The sequence below is a fragment of the Sebastes umbrosus genome, chromosome 4, assembly GCF_015220745.1.
Source record: "Sebastes umbrosus isolate fSebUmb1 chromosome 4, fSebUmb1.pri, whole genome shotgun sequence".
In the NCBI taxonomy this organism is placed as follows: domain Eukaryota; kingdom Metazoa; phylum Chordata; class Actinopteri; order Perciformes; family Sebastidae; genus Sebastes; species Sebastes umbrosus.
In genome coordinates this window covers 17,453,626-17,467,457 of record NC_051272.1, presented here as the reverse complement: position 1 = coordinate 17,467,457, position 13,832 = coordinate 17,453,626, and the positions used below count along the sequence as shown (strand labels likewise).

Genomic DNA, 13,832 nt, shown 5'->3' with positions numbered 1-13,832 from the left:
AGGCTTCAGATAAACCCAGTGGGTTGTTTGCCTCTTCCTGCACTGTATATTATGCATTTAGTTTTCTGGTTATGTTGTGTAGTCTTAAATTGTGCAAAAAAATAGAAAAATAAAAAAATAAAAAAATGAATGAATGAATGAATGAATAAATTAAATAAATAAATAAATAAATAAATAAATAAAATAAAATAAAATAAAATAAAATAAACGAGACTACAACACGCCATGGAAATCTCGCGATATTTCCGGATGAACGAATACCCCCCGGTGATGTTATACAAGATGTTTGGTAACAAGCATGTTGTGAAAGCCTTTAGGTTTAATGCCACACCTGCATATCGTGCAGCAGTCCTGCAGAGAGAGGAACACGTCGGTTATGTGACTGCAGTTTAAGTCTATTAAAGTAACTAGTTTTTCAACTGCGTGGTCTATTTCCTGGTTTGGGTAAGTCCTTTTGCCCCTTGATGCTCCTCACAACTCAATGAAAACGCCTACTTTTACTTTAAGAGCGTCTTTGTTTTCCTTGTTAGGACAAGTGCAATGCAGAATGCATAAACACAATGTTTCGTTCAGACAAAATACACTCAGGGCAGTCTGCGGCAGGATGTGTGCAGCTGTTAAAATGTTGTAAAGTCTATGCATTGATGCATCATGTTGTCTGAGAGTATGTGAGTAATGTTTTGTGTCTGAAGCAGGATGTGTGGTTGCAGGACGTGCATGCTTTGTTGTGTGGGTGTGTAGAGGCCAGGATTTTATAAAATACTGAGGTCACAAGTCCATCCAACACACACCCTACCACTCTGGTGAACATAAACCAATGGCTATTTTTTTTTTTATAGAAAGATTTATTCATTCAGTAAACTGTTTTAATTACACTTTATGTAACTTTTAATTCCCTAACAGGTCCTATAGGCCCTATATGCTGTTTCAAAGCCGTCTCCACAGTCCTAGGAATAAAATTCTGGGGGACAAAAGTTAAAGCTTATTTTGTTGGCCTAAAAGTAGTTGAAAGTAAACATCAAGTGTTCAGATACTGGAATAAGCATCTGAAAAGTTTTTAATTGTAGAATAAACTTTCCTCAGGTTTCTAAAAAAACACACACACACACACATGTCCTCAGTGTCCATTAAAGGTAGCTATATGGCTCTTGATGTTATATTTTGTGATGTCATTTTTGCTTTGCAACTTTTTTCTCTGCAGAACAGCTTCATTTGTTCCATCAAAATGCCCGAGGGACCAGAGCTCCACCTGGCCAGCCTTTACGTGAACAAAATGTGCGCAGGAGTGGTGTTCACTGGACCGGTCACAAAATCTGAGGTCAGCAAGAGTCCAGATGTGCCCTTCACCTGTGAGGCCTATCTCATCACTGCCACTTCCAGAGGGAAGGAAGTGAAGCTCACACTGACGCCCATGAAAAGTGATGATCCAAAACGGAGAGCGAAGGCCGGGCAAGCGGATCAGCCCATGGAGGTAGTGATACGCTTTGGGATGTCGGGCTATTTCTGCTTCACCGCAGAGGACGAGCTGCCCAAACATGCCCACCTGCGTTTTTATTCCAATGAGAAGCCCTGCAGAGTGCTGAGCTTTGTGGATACACGCAGGTTCGGCAGCTGGCAGCCCAATGGCACGTGGCAGCCTGACAGAGGGCCCTGCATCATGTTTGAGTACGAAAGATTCAGGTTAGTAATGCTGAGAGTGTCACTTTAGTCAACCAAATTATCACTGTCTGTCACACTGACCATGTAACGATTTTGCAGGGATAAGGTTGTGTCGCACCTGTCCGACCGAGCCTTCGACAGGCCCATCTGTGAAGTTCTGCTCAACCAGAAGTATTTCAACGGGATCGGGAACTACTTGAGGGCTGAAATCCTTTTCAGGTGAAAAGTACAGTACAGTAAACATGAATAACCCTCAGAACTATTCATGACACATTGTACAGTCATATGTTAGGTATGCACCGATACTGACCTTATTAAATGGATCGGGTATCAGTATCCCATAGCTGAAAATGTTATCTTCAAATTACTTGTTTTATCTGACCGTTTAAAAACCCCAACGTATTCAGTTTACAATCAAATAAGACAAAGAAAAGCAGCAAATCTTCACATTTAAGAAGCTCCAACCAGTGAATATTTGGCATTTTGTTTGGAAAAAAAAGACTCAAACTATTCATCACAGATTAATTTCTATGCGGATCAACTAATCGTTTCAGCTCCAGTTTATTTAATCGGAGACAACTTCTTTGTCAATGTCATAAAATTCAGTTTCAGAATCAGTATTGGGAGAGAAAAAGTTGGATCAGTGCATCCCTAATCATTAATAAAGTATTTACTCATTAACAGGGAGACAACAAATTTCTGTAGATGTTCTCATACGGCTAGTTTGCATCTGTAGTACTTTGCTAGATGTAACTATAGCTGCAACGGTTAATCGCTTAGTTGTCAACTATTAAATTAATCGCCAACTATTTTGATAATTTATTAATCTGTTTGAGTAATTTTTCGAAGAAAAAAAAAGTCAAAACTCTCTGATTGCAGCTTCTTAAATGTGAATATTTTCTGGTTTATTTTCTCCTCTATGACAGTAAACTGAATCTCTTTGAGTTGTGGACAAAACAAGACATTTTGAGGAAGTCATTTTGGCCTTAGGAAACACCGATCGTCATTTTTCACCATTTTCTGACATTTTACAGACCAGACAACTAATTGATTAATCGTGAAAATAATCAACAGATTATTAGACAATGAAAATAATCATTACTTGCAGCCCTACAACAGAAAGCGAGAGAAAGCAGGCACATAGTCACGGTCGAACTGTAGGCCTCTATAAACAGTTTGAAAAGAAACAAAACAAGATTAGTAAGAAGGCAGCAGAGAGTAGCTTTTCTTTAGTGCTTGTTCCTTAAAATGATTCACTGAAGGTCAGATTAGAAAGACTGTATCAACTTTGCTTTTATCCGACACCGTTAACAAGGCGATTGTTCATATTCTGTATTGTTGACAGAAACACAGAACGCCTCTCATGAGTCTCGAGGTCTGTTTGACCTCGAGACTGGTCTGTTATCCTCCCGATATGAAAAGAATGGCTGTCTCGGTTTCTTACTTCCAGGGAAAAGGCGTAATGATTCAGACGCACTTTCGAAAACAAAAGAGTCTTTCTGTGTTACAAAAGAATTGGTCTAAAGTAGTCCATCTTCTTTAGGTTGAACATCCCTCCCTTTGTGCCTGCGAGGACCATACTGGAAGGCCTTGAGTCAGAAGATTTGTGTGAGAACAAGAAGCCTGTGAAAAATGAGATCACAGACACAAAGGTGAAAGAGCCAAGACAGAGACTCACAGTTTTATCATCATTAGAGAATCCGCCCTTTACACTTTCTAACAGTGCCTCTTTCTTTCCTCTGTGCACAAGACCTCACAACAGAAGCAGGTGAAAGGGGAGATGGGTGACCTGCTCAGACTGTGTCATACTGTACCCTTAGAGGTGGTCAACCTAGGTTGGTTAATTCATAATTCATTTAAGAGATAATACATTGATTTTCCTGTGAAGTGCCTCCTGTTTTTGACACACTTTGTGTCTTTTAGGTGGAAAGGGCTACGACCCCCAGAAGGCCGACTACTCTGACTTTAAGGCGTGGCTGCAGTGTTACTACGTGGATGGAATGAAGTCTATACGGGACCACAACGGCAGAACAATGTGGTTCCGAGTGAGTTAATAGGGAAATCCTATATTTTAAAGGTGCTATTGAAAACATTCAGCTACTAGATGTCTCATTCTCCCTCCCCTGTTCCATTGAATTTACTTCACAAGTCGTTGCCAGGCACTTACCGTCAATCTCAGCCATTTATCTGTTTTTCCCACACTAAATGATGAGCCAGAGATAACGTTGTTACTTTTGGCTCACAAGCCTTGTTAGAAGTGGGAACCACGTCAGATATCTTTCACAGAGATGAATAAAGCATTCACTTTGGACCCGCCAACATTTTTTAAATGATTCATTCACAATCATAATTTCTTTTAGGAAAAGTCAGACTTTAATTCGGCACTTTTCTAAAGGCTCTGTAGATGTATTATTTAAAAAAATATATATATATTTGTCTACATAAAAATGTTATAAAGACCTTTAATCTCTGGCACAGAATTTTAAATATCACTGATACTAATACTTACTGTTCTAATTTCAGGGTGATCCAGGCCCCATGGCGCCTAAAGGTACTTTTAATACATGAAACTGAGAACTTCAGCTGAAATGTATCTGAGTGCAGTCAATGCATAAACTGATCCAGTCTTTCTCACACAATAGAGTCAAAGTCACCCAAGGCAAAAAAGAGAGCAAAGAAAGAAGATGACCACGATTACACAGACAAGAAAAAGGTATTGTATCACCTTTTTTCCCCCCTTGACAAGTAATGAACTCTACAGATGCAACTCTTTAACACATGTTTGATTTCAACAGGTGGCCAGGAGTCGCTCAGTAAGCACATCGAAGAAGAAGAAGAAGGTGGTCAAACAGGAAGCTGTGACAAAAACACCAAAGAAAGAAAAGGATGCACATCCGAAGGAAGCCGGATCCATGAGAAGAAAGACCCGAGAAGTAAACACAAATCAACATGAAAAGGGATCAACTGCACGTAGCAGGAAAAGCAGCAGTGCAGAGCCAACAGCAGGTGGGCTCACGATATTCTCTCAAAATGAAAATGAAAAAAAAAAAAATTAAACAGTATTTTAATCTCCCAGTCGTCCTTGTTGCAGATCCACAGAGGCGGAGCGGGAGAGTGACAAGACAGAACAGCAAATAAAAAGAAAGGAGGCACCACTGTATGTTTTTATATTTTTAAATAGTTTTTAATAAAACATGTTTCTACAAAAGATCTGAAACATTTTTTGTGATTTGATGTAAAAGTAATCACGTTATTTTTGTCAGATTGTCATCCATGAGTAGCTCAAAAAGATGTCCTCCATTTGAAGTCTCCTGATAAACTGCAGCACCAGATGATCCATTTTTTTGTAGAGCTTCAACGATTGATCGATTAGTTGTCAACTATTAAATTAATCGCCAACTATTTTGATAATCGATTAATCGGTTTAAGTAATTTAAGAATGAAAAAGTCAAAATTCTCTGATTCAGCTTCTGGTTTCTTTTCTCCTATGTGACAGTAAACTGAATATCTTTGAATTGTGGACAAAACAAGACATTTGAGGACGTCATCTTGGGCTTTGGGAAACACTGATTGACATTTTTCACTATTTTCTGATATTTTATAGACCAAACAACTAATCGATTAATTGAGAAAATAATTGACCAATTAATCATTCGTCCCCACGTTGTAGCCTTATTTTATAGCATTTAGAATTTGTGACTACCCTGAGTTTTGGTAAAAAGCTGCTTCTTTTACAAGATGAGGAGAAGCGACACAATCTGAAAGGGTCTGAAGTTCAGAGTAATTCCCTCTGACGTAATGGTTGCCGGCTGGTCGGAGTCTCGTCTCTCCAAGAGATCACAACTGAAAGGGGGAAAAAAAAAGTTTATTTCTTAGAAGACAATACAACATAAAAGACGCCAGACAGCAGTGAAGACTATAAAAATAGAAACACTCACTGCCAGGCTTCCCTGACCGGAAGGGAGGTGCAGAGAGTTGCGGTCACGCTGCTCCCATGTGACTCATAGAGCCGGACTACCAGTGCCCCCTTCCTGTCCTCAGCCTGTTATGGTAAATACAGTAAACAGCCCTTAGCGGGCTGTGTGGATTAAGACAAGCTAGGTCAAACTTAGTGTTTAAATGGGATACCTGTTTAATGGTCTCAAGGATGACGGCTGCAGTGCTGACGGAAAAAGCACTCCAGGGCTCAGTGTCGGGAGCGCACTGGATTGACCTCAGAGGGAAGTTGAGGTTGTAGGCACACTGGATGACGGAGGCATCCTGGAAGGATCCTATATGACAACCACAGTTATTAGAAAATGAAATAAGTAGTTAAAATAATTTTAGTTAACTGAAACTAAATAAAAACAAAATCCTTTAAGAAAAACTAAACTGAAAATATATTGCCTGGGTAAAAAACGAATGAAATAAAATAATAATGAACGTAAATTAATTTCAGTTTCTATTTATTTTTTTTAGCTATAATCGTAAAAAGGGGACGGCATGATTTTCCGTCAACTTGTCGGGACGTTGAACCACAGAAATTGAACGGACTTGACCTTCAAGGAGATTCCGCAATTGCTTCACATCGGACACCAAAGTAGCGCAAACATTATCAACATTATGGCCATTCCTACACAGTTCTCCAACCATGTATTGTGTGTGTATATAGAGCTATATACTTCTGAAACATTATTACTGGTCCTGACAAAAACACACTATCACTACAGTAAAACTAAACCTTTCTGAAAAAATGAAACAAAACTAAAATTAGCAAATGCTTGCTGAAAACAAACTAAAACTAAAATGAAATTGAAAACATATTACAAGTTTCACTGTGAGAGTTTTAAGGTTTAATGAGAACAATGAAATCCTACCTGTGTGTGGCATGATTGCATAGGTGAAATGATGCGTCCCCATGTCAGCGTTGACATCTGGTGCCTTGGGTGCTCTCAGTCTATCACAAAGACATCTACTGTTAGATGCAATGATTATTTAAATTTGGTGAAACTGAATTCTTGTACCATTTGTAGAATTGTTGTATATAAACCGTGGGAAACCTCACAGGGACAGCGTCATAGTGTTCTTGTGGACGGAGTAGCCGTATTTGCAGTCATTCAGCAGCGCAACCCCAAAGTTGTGCTCCGACAAATCGGCCCATTTGTGACCCCAAACCTGAGGAGGAAACCATGATGAGAAACAGCAAAGACAATACATAGCATCTCAACAGTAATTATTGTAGTTATTTAGTAATTATCACAGTCAACATCCAACATCATAGCACTACTTTTTGTGCAATCTGAGCCGCTGTCTGCCACAAATCTTTGCATGTAAACTATTAATTAAATACTAATACAGTGTTTTTGAAAATTGCAAAATAGCAAAACATAATATCGCGATACTCAAGTGTATCAATATTATCTTACACCCCCAGATGTCATACAGTTTAGGCGTGCAGGGCCAAAACAGGACACTAGGCGTTGCTGTCAAAATACCCGAGGAGATCAGCGTTACCTACTCGTACAGTTGGTTCCACAGTGTTGTACCTCAAATCTGGCCCAGTCCCATGAAGTGTTCCTGTGTGTGGGTCTCTGCAGATGGCCAAACTGGATCTCATATGTAGCATTAGGGCTGTGTACTCGCACGGGGAATTCCACCTTGAGAAACTTGTGTGACTCTGCCCACTTCACCTGAAAATGGAGGATGAAACATTGGGTATTTCTTAAAGCATTTGTCAACCGTTTCTCCAGATATCATAACGGTTATAAAGTACCTCTGTGTTGAATTTGATGTAAGGACACATGGCGTCCATGACGATCTCCTGTGTGATGGTGCTCTTATCACTGATCCTGAGGGTGAAGCTGACGCTGCCTCGGAGCCCACCTGAGGACTCCACGCGAAGAGGCTGCACCACCTCCAGAACCGGTTTCCTGAAGGGTCACAACCCTGCAGTTAGGTTTTTTTAATATTCATATCTACAACACCTGCAAATACTGTGGTGTGTATCAAGGTGGATGTTAACAGTAATGACTGACACCTTGTCTGCAGATGGTAGTCCATTACATCCCAGGCGTCCCAGTACAGAGGGACATCATCAAACATGACAAACTGGTTCCCATGACAGCTGTCAGAGATGGCCTCTCTGAAAGTGGTGTAACAGATGTTAATTCAGGAAAAAAGTATGTATTCAGTACTATAAAATATGGCCACATGTACAATACCTGTTGGCATTGATCAAATGCAGTGACGCCAATGTGCCATCTTTGTTTACGACAGCCTGTAAAATCCCGTTCTCCATGAGGACAGTGCCGTCGGCCTGTAATGTATTACGTTATGTTTATGTTGGTAAACCAAATTCAATTACAACATAGCTAAATTAATTAAATGCTCTCTCTTTCTATATATAGTACATACTTGAACAGTGACAGAGACTGGAGCCGCTGGCTGTATGTCTTTGACGTGGGACAAACCGATGCTGGGAGCCTTCACCAGAGCTGCAGTGCAACAGACACCACAGAGCATCAGATATGCAGCTGTAGTTTGGAAGGCAACAACATAAATATTGTATATATCTTATCAACATACCCAGACCAGGTTTACCAGCTCCATCTTGAATCTGGATGACTTCATGGCGCTCCCATGGCAGGGAGTTGAACACGCCAGTGGAGTTGCCTTTTGGCCCCAAAGCCCCACAGGCATCACGCAGCAGTGCAGCACCATCACTGCGGATATCTAAACACACAGTGTGATGTTCTTTTTATTTTGGAAAACAATACATGAACATGGCTGTGGTTTTATTGGTGACAGGCAACTGTACCTTCATAGTATCGGAGTGCATCCTCCACAACCATCTCTATACAGCTGCCGGGGATCACGTCATGGAACTGGTTTAGAAGCAGCAGCCTGAAAGGGAAAAATCAAAGAAAACATTTTAATACTCGTAACAGCAGGAACATGTATTTATTGATCATCAAACTTGAATAGGCGTGTCTGGACCTCCAGAGCTGCTGCAGCTTTTCCACAGGATACTGAAAAGTCTTGTTCCGACACAGCGCCAAGCTGCCAGCGATCTCAATGTCATGAAGCAGCGCCTCACACTGCCGGTTCCCTCGTTTAATCTGGAAGCAAGAAAATAACTTTATCAAACAGTACAAACAGATATACTCCACACATTTCATTTCTATTTCCTGGACAAGTACGACCCTTTTCCTATCATTTGTGCTTATTTTGTGGTGTTGTGTGGGACTGTATTATATTGTAAGATGTCATTGGTAACTATGACTACACCCTGCATCGAGTCTTTTGTATCTGCCTTTACTAATATTAATTCATATTTTATATTTAGTAATCAAGACAATTAATACGATTGTTTTTTTTTATTTTATATTTTTATTTTAGCCATTTATTTATTTTTCTTCTTCTTTCTCTGTTTTGTTTTGTTTATGCTTAATCTTTTCCTTGTTTTTATTCCTGTTATTTTTCTTTAATTTACTGTCATTTTTACTTTTTCACTATAAAAAATATAAACACTATCAGAGTGATATGAATATGAATAACATCATATGCAAGCAAATATAAATGTATGTGAGCTCCTGCAATGAAGTATATTAGTACGATTGGTAAGATGCAACAATCCAAGTAAATCCTGCATGTAAATAATCTATTTCCCATACTGAGTGTTAAAGCTGCAAAGCCTATTTGTGTGCTTAGATTTTTTCTTTTTTTCTCATAGAAATCCTATTAGTTCAGTTATTGCAAACCTCTTATAATGAGGACTCTGAACAGATGTTTATTCTACCTGAGCCTGTGTCGTGTAGCTGCCGTTGTGCAGCTCAAGGAAGAGCTCTCCGGTCCAGGTACAAAGCAGAGCTGAGTCAGCCTGAAGCTGGGAGAAGAGCTGGTCGGGACTGGATGTCTGGACTCTGTGAAACACACAGAGAGAATTTGATATGGACGTGAGAAATGACGTCTCCAGTTACACCTTTGTTACTCATTCTGACTAAACCATAACTGTTACAGATGATTATTGTTGAACCACGCCATAATGACATCAGTCGACATCACTCATATCCTTTTTAATTCAACAAGCTTTGAGGAGTCCCCTGCCTACGTGCTGCTGGCACACCCCATTACAGAAACCCCACAGGATAAAGGGAATATAAACCTCATGACTCATTTTTTCATGACATGTGGGAAGTGTTTCCACCTCAGTTTGGGTTTTTGTTACTGACTGCTGAGTGTAAAGTGTGGGACAGGAACTGACTTGGGAAGTCCATCTGTGTCCTGGACCCGGTGCAGTCTGTCCAGCATCAGCTGTGTGGGTCCGCCGCCGCCATCGCCGAAACCAAACAACACTGCACTGTGGTTCGCTCTGCCTTTGTCCTTGTTATTCTTCACTGATTTCACCAGCTGTGGGCAGAGAAAAACCCTGATGTAAGCTTTGTGAGAATTGTAAATATTGTCTCCAGAGACTCAACATTCACCATGTTATGTTAGGTGTTCCATAAACCAAACTCACTTCTTCAACCTTGCCCTTCATTTCATAGGAATTTCCTGGTGGGAAGTGGGTTAAAACCTTGGTGCCATCCAGACCTTCCCAGAAAAATGTGTTGTGCTTAAAGAAAGAGAAATCAAAACTGAAGATCAAAAATAAACAATCAATGTGTTTTTAAAACCGGTGCCCAGTACCTACTTACAGGAAAGGTGTTGACCAGGTTCCAGCTCAGCTTCTGTGTCAAGAAATTGGAAATGCCCGATCCCTGCATTATTTGGGGAAGTTGGGCAGAGTAGCCGAACGTATCTGGAAGCCAGAACTAAAGATAGCAGAGAAAAGATCCTTTTATTATGCATATGGGATGAAAAAGCGGCCACAAATGTAGCCGACGTTACATACGGAGGTCAAGTCAAGTTATGTAAACCTGTTTTATGAATTCCTACCTCTTTGCAATGGATCCCAAACTCGCGGTTAAAGAAGCGTTGGCCTTCCAGGAACTGCCGCACCATGGACTCACCTGAAGGCAGATTGCCATCCTGACAGGGAAACATGTACATCTTAACTTAGGATATCATGTTCATAAAAAAGGGCCCAATAATACAGTTAAATTCTTAAGATATATGAAATATGTATATATATGTATATTTGCAAGATCAGGTTTACCATTTCCACCCACGTTCCCCCGACTGGAATGAACTGGCCTTTCTTAACGTAATGCTGAATCTGGGAGAAGAGTCCCGGGTACCAGCTCTTTACCCACTGGAACTGCTGGGCCTGGACAAAAAGCAAAAAACTGAAGAGGACCGCTCATATTTGTAGAAACTTTATGGCTCGTACAGAACTGTTTTAGTGGGGAATTCAATTTTTAAATCACCTGAGAGCAGGTAAAAACAAACTCTGGGTTCTTCTCCATTAGACGGATCACTGTCACCCAGCTTCGGCCACATTTGCGAATGGTCTCTTCGTAGGGCCACAGCCAAGCTGCACATACAGATTTGACAAAAATATTGAAAGATTTTATGTGCATTTTATATTAGTTTTTTACTTAAAAAATAGGGCAGAGCATCCTTTTTTTTTTTGCATGTTTTTTTTGCATGTTTTTTTTGTATGTTTTTTTCTAAGACAGATACAGAATAAAATTATGCTTTTCTACAAAACCTTTTTTCCCTTTAAACGAAAGAAGCTAAACACAAGCAGCCAGAGAAGAATGTTGGCTAAATGAAATAGTCAAATATTGTCAAAATTATGATTTAAATCAGTAAATATCTAATCACAAATTCATGAATTCAACTACAAATCTAACCAGGCATACAACACAAGCTTTTCTTCACAGTTCTCCACACTCAGAAGGACAAAGTTTAGACGTTAACACGTTCTCATCCCAACTCGTCACATACTGACGCTTTGTCAGACCCCTCGCCGTCACTTTTTCCAACGCAGTAAACATGTGCTAAATGTTGTGAATTAAACAAAAACACTTGCTTAGGTTTAAGCAACAAAACCACTTAGTTAAGATTAGAAAAAAAACATAGTTGGGCTTAAAATTACTACACCTTTACAGTGAAAATGTGACACGAACGAACAGCTGATTGTAAAATCAAAATGAAACTTAACACACGGGACACAAACAGCGGTCTCCTGGATGAAAGCCTTATGTTTGTTGGAGCACCTCCCCTTCCACCCACCCTTTGTGTCTCTTTCGCTTTTGATAATACGTCCCCACTTTCCTGCTCGTCTCCCACCACCGCTTAAGGGTGCCTTGTGTGGCGGTACCGAACGGTGACGGCTGTGACAAAGTGTCAGTATTTGACCCCCTGGGAATGAGAACATCCTAATTAAACTGAGACCTGAGTCTATGTGGCAGTGACCCATGGCATGAGCAGTGTGCTGGCTTTCCCCGTTCCGCTGGCTGAAGAAGGTGCGAGCCAGACTGCGAGCTCCGGAGAAAGACCTGGGATCAGAGGGGTCGCAGAGGTTCACCATCTCATTGACGGCGAAGAGCGCCTGGTAGCCTCGTTGCTCTCCCTCTCCCAGTTCCTGTGAAAGGAAGAGAAAACTTTCATTAAACTTCAACTAAAGTAAAGTAATGCACCGACATACACTGCTTTGTGTGTGACCTCACCTTGACGATGTCGATCAGCATCTCAAAATCAGTCAGCAGCTCCCGTACATCACGGTTAAATACCACCAGCTCAGCCTTCTGGACAGAAAACTTCCTGTTTGGATCAGGGGCTGCGATCATGGACCCTCCACCAGCTCCAAAAAGCCCATTACAGGCCATTTCCACGTAAAGAGTGACACTAAAGAACAAGAGAAGATATGAACGTTTCAGTGAGCCAAGTTGGTTGCAGAAGCAGCAACAGTTTTAGTAACTGACCTGTGCGGCTCCTCATCTTTCAGACAGTCAGACAGGATGTAACTCGTCTTTTCACCCTCTTTAGTCAGGCCCTACGAACAAACACGTCACAATGAAATCATGTGTTTAACATAGACACTTAAATAAAACTGCTATTACATTACCTGAACTGGCTGCTCATCTCTCCAAACCATCGCCTCTCCATCACTTTCCCAGTGAAGATGAACCTCTTTCCCTCTCCAGGACTCGGGGATGTTCAGGGTCACTTTAAACCAGCAGGTCCACCACCTTCAATTAAGCCATCAAGTTTGGGGTTATTACTGCCAAGATCAGGGGGAATAAACAGATCTGAGGGTGATAAACAATCTGATAATATTACTTACGTGGGTCCAAAGGTATCACCCACTTTATAGGGTGCAAAGGTCTGCCCGGAGGCCTCTGTGAATGTGATCCGTTTAGAGGACAAGAAGGAGGCGAGGGACTCCAGCGGGCAAGAGTCTCCATAGAGTCTGCAGAGAATAATCATTCAAAAAGGCTTTATATAGGCCAAAATCACAAAGTGCATTAAGTATGATGAGGTCAACATTAACTTAGTATTGTGTATCATAAAGACAACATATCTCCCTGTAGATATTACAGTGATTAACAGTTTTATTATCATAAACACCAGGTTGCAGACTGGTGAAAGTGGTACTGGTCTACAAAGAAACACTGTGCATTTCCATATAAGATATGAATGAATGTGATATTGAAAACAGCTGTATATGAGAAGCCTCACCGTCCTCTCAGGTTGCAGTCTGTGAAATAAATATCAGAGGTGAATTTCTCTGCTCTCTCGAGGAGAGTGCGCCTGTTCTTCAGCACAGGCTGGTGATACATCACGATGCCAACATGCAACACGTCTGCAGCCAGCAGACAATACTCCAATCACGGATCATAGGATCAAATCTGCAGAGAAGACCCGGAAGTAAAACGTGTTGTTATTGTATTTAATGTAAGCAGCCACTAGATGGCAGTCCTGCTCAACACCTGGCAACAAGGCAACTTGTTTTTTTATTCACTCTCAGGGGTCAGAAAGGTCAGGTGAACTCTGCAAAGTGTCACCAGTGGGCATCTTTTTGGGGTTTAATAATAACAATAATTAAACAACAATAATAATAATAATAATAATAATAATAATAACAACAATAACAATAGTAATAATAATAATAGTAATAATATAGCACAAAAAAACAAAAGCAAGACAAAACTAAGTAAAATGTAAACACAGATAAAACAGTACAATATATATATATATATATATATATATATATATACATATATAAAACATATTCATTAAATAAA

At 40.3% G+C, this 13,832-nt stretch overlaps 2 protein-coding genes across 2 annotated transcripts; one reads left to right on the top strand and one right to left on the bottom strand.

Moving 5' to 3' along the window:
- The first annotated feature begins 243 nt into the window (after window positions 1-243).
- On the top strand, window positions 244-4,871 carry neil1 (nei-like DNA glycosylase 1). Its single transcript, XM_037767515.1, has 10 exons — window positions 244-446; window positions 1,206-1,680; window positions 1,759-1,878; window positions 3,203-3,311; window positions 3,410-3,494; window positions 3,583-3,704; window positions 4,183-4,210; window positions 4,302-4,372; window positions 4,455-4,665; window positions 4,751-4,871. Exons 2-10 carry the CDS (start codon window positions 1,226-1,228, stop codon window positions 4,795-4,797), a joined length of 1,248 nt encoding a protein of 415 aa, XP_037623443.1. The 5' UTR covers window positions 244-446; window positions 1,206-1,225; the 3' UTR covers window positions 4,798-4,871.
- Window positions 4,822-13,445, bottom strand: man2c1 (mannosidase, alpha, class 2C, member 1). The gene is made up of 26 exons (XM_037767513.1): window positions 13,267-13,445; window positions 12,872-12,997; window positions 12,653-12,776; window positions 12,510-12,580; window positions 12,255-12,432; window positions 11,980-12,169; window positions 11,007-11,113; window positions 10,796-10,906; window positions 10,576-10,668; window positions 10,335-10,451; window positions 10,157-10,252; window positions 9,902-10,047; window positions 9,437-9,560; window positions 8,635-8,756; window positions 8,456-8,541; window positions 8,224-8,370; window positions 8,053-8,132; window positions 7,860-7,954; window positions 7,676-7,780; window positions 7,412-7,568; window positions 7,185-7,328; window positions 6,704-6,813; window positions 6,516-6,595; window positions 5,788-5,930; window positions 5,598-5,701; window positions 4,822-5,502 (listed from the first exon to the last, which is right to left on the bottom strand). Exons 1-26 carry the CDS (start codon window positions 13,365-13,367, stop codon window positions 5,391-5,393), a joined length of 3,069 nt encoding a protein of 1,022 aa, XP_037623441.1. The 5' UTR covers window positions 13,368-13,445; the 3' UTR covers window positions 4,822-5,390.
- Window positions 13,446-13,832: the final 387 nt, after the last annotated feature.

Coding starts and splice junctions, on each gene's coding strand:
- man2c1 (XM_037767513.1), bottom strand. CDS start 13,367: ATGTATCACCAGCCTGTGCTGAAGAACAGGCGCACTCTCCTCGAGAGA. Junction 12,998..13,266: donor GACTGCAACCTGAGAGGACG/GTGAGGCTTCTC, acceptor TATTCTCTGCAG/ACTCTATGGAGACTCTTGCC. Junction 10,669..10,795: donor GGGGAACGTGGGTGGAAATG/GTAAACCTGATC, acceptor TTTCCCTGTCAG/GATGGCAATCTGCCTTCAGG.
- neil1 (XM_037767515.1), top strand. CDS start 1,226: ATGCCCGAGGGACCAGAGCTCCACCTGGCCAGCCTTTACGTGAACAAA. Junction 4,211..4,301: donor AGGCCCCATGGCGCCTAAAG/GTACTTTTAATA, acceptor CTCACACAATAG/AGTCAAAGTCACCCAAGGCA. Junction 4,666..4,750: donor CAGTGCAGAGCCAACAGCAG/GTGGGCTCACGA, acceptor TCCTTGTTGCAG/ATCCACAGAGGCGGAGCGGG.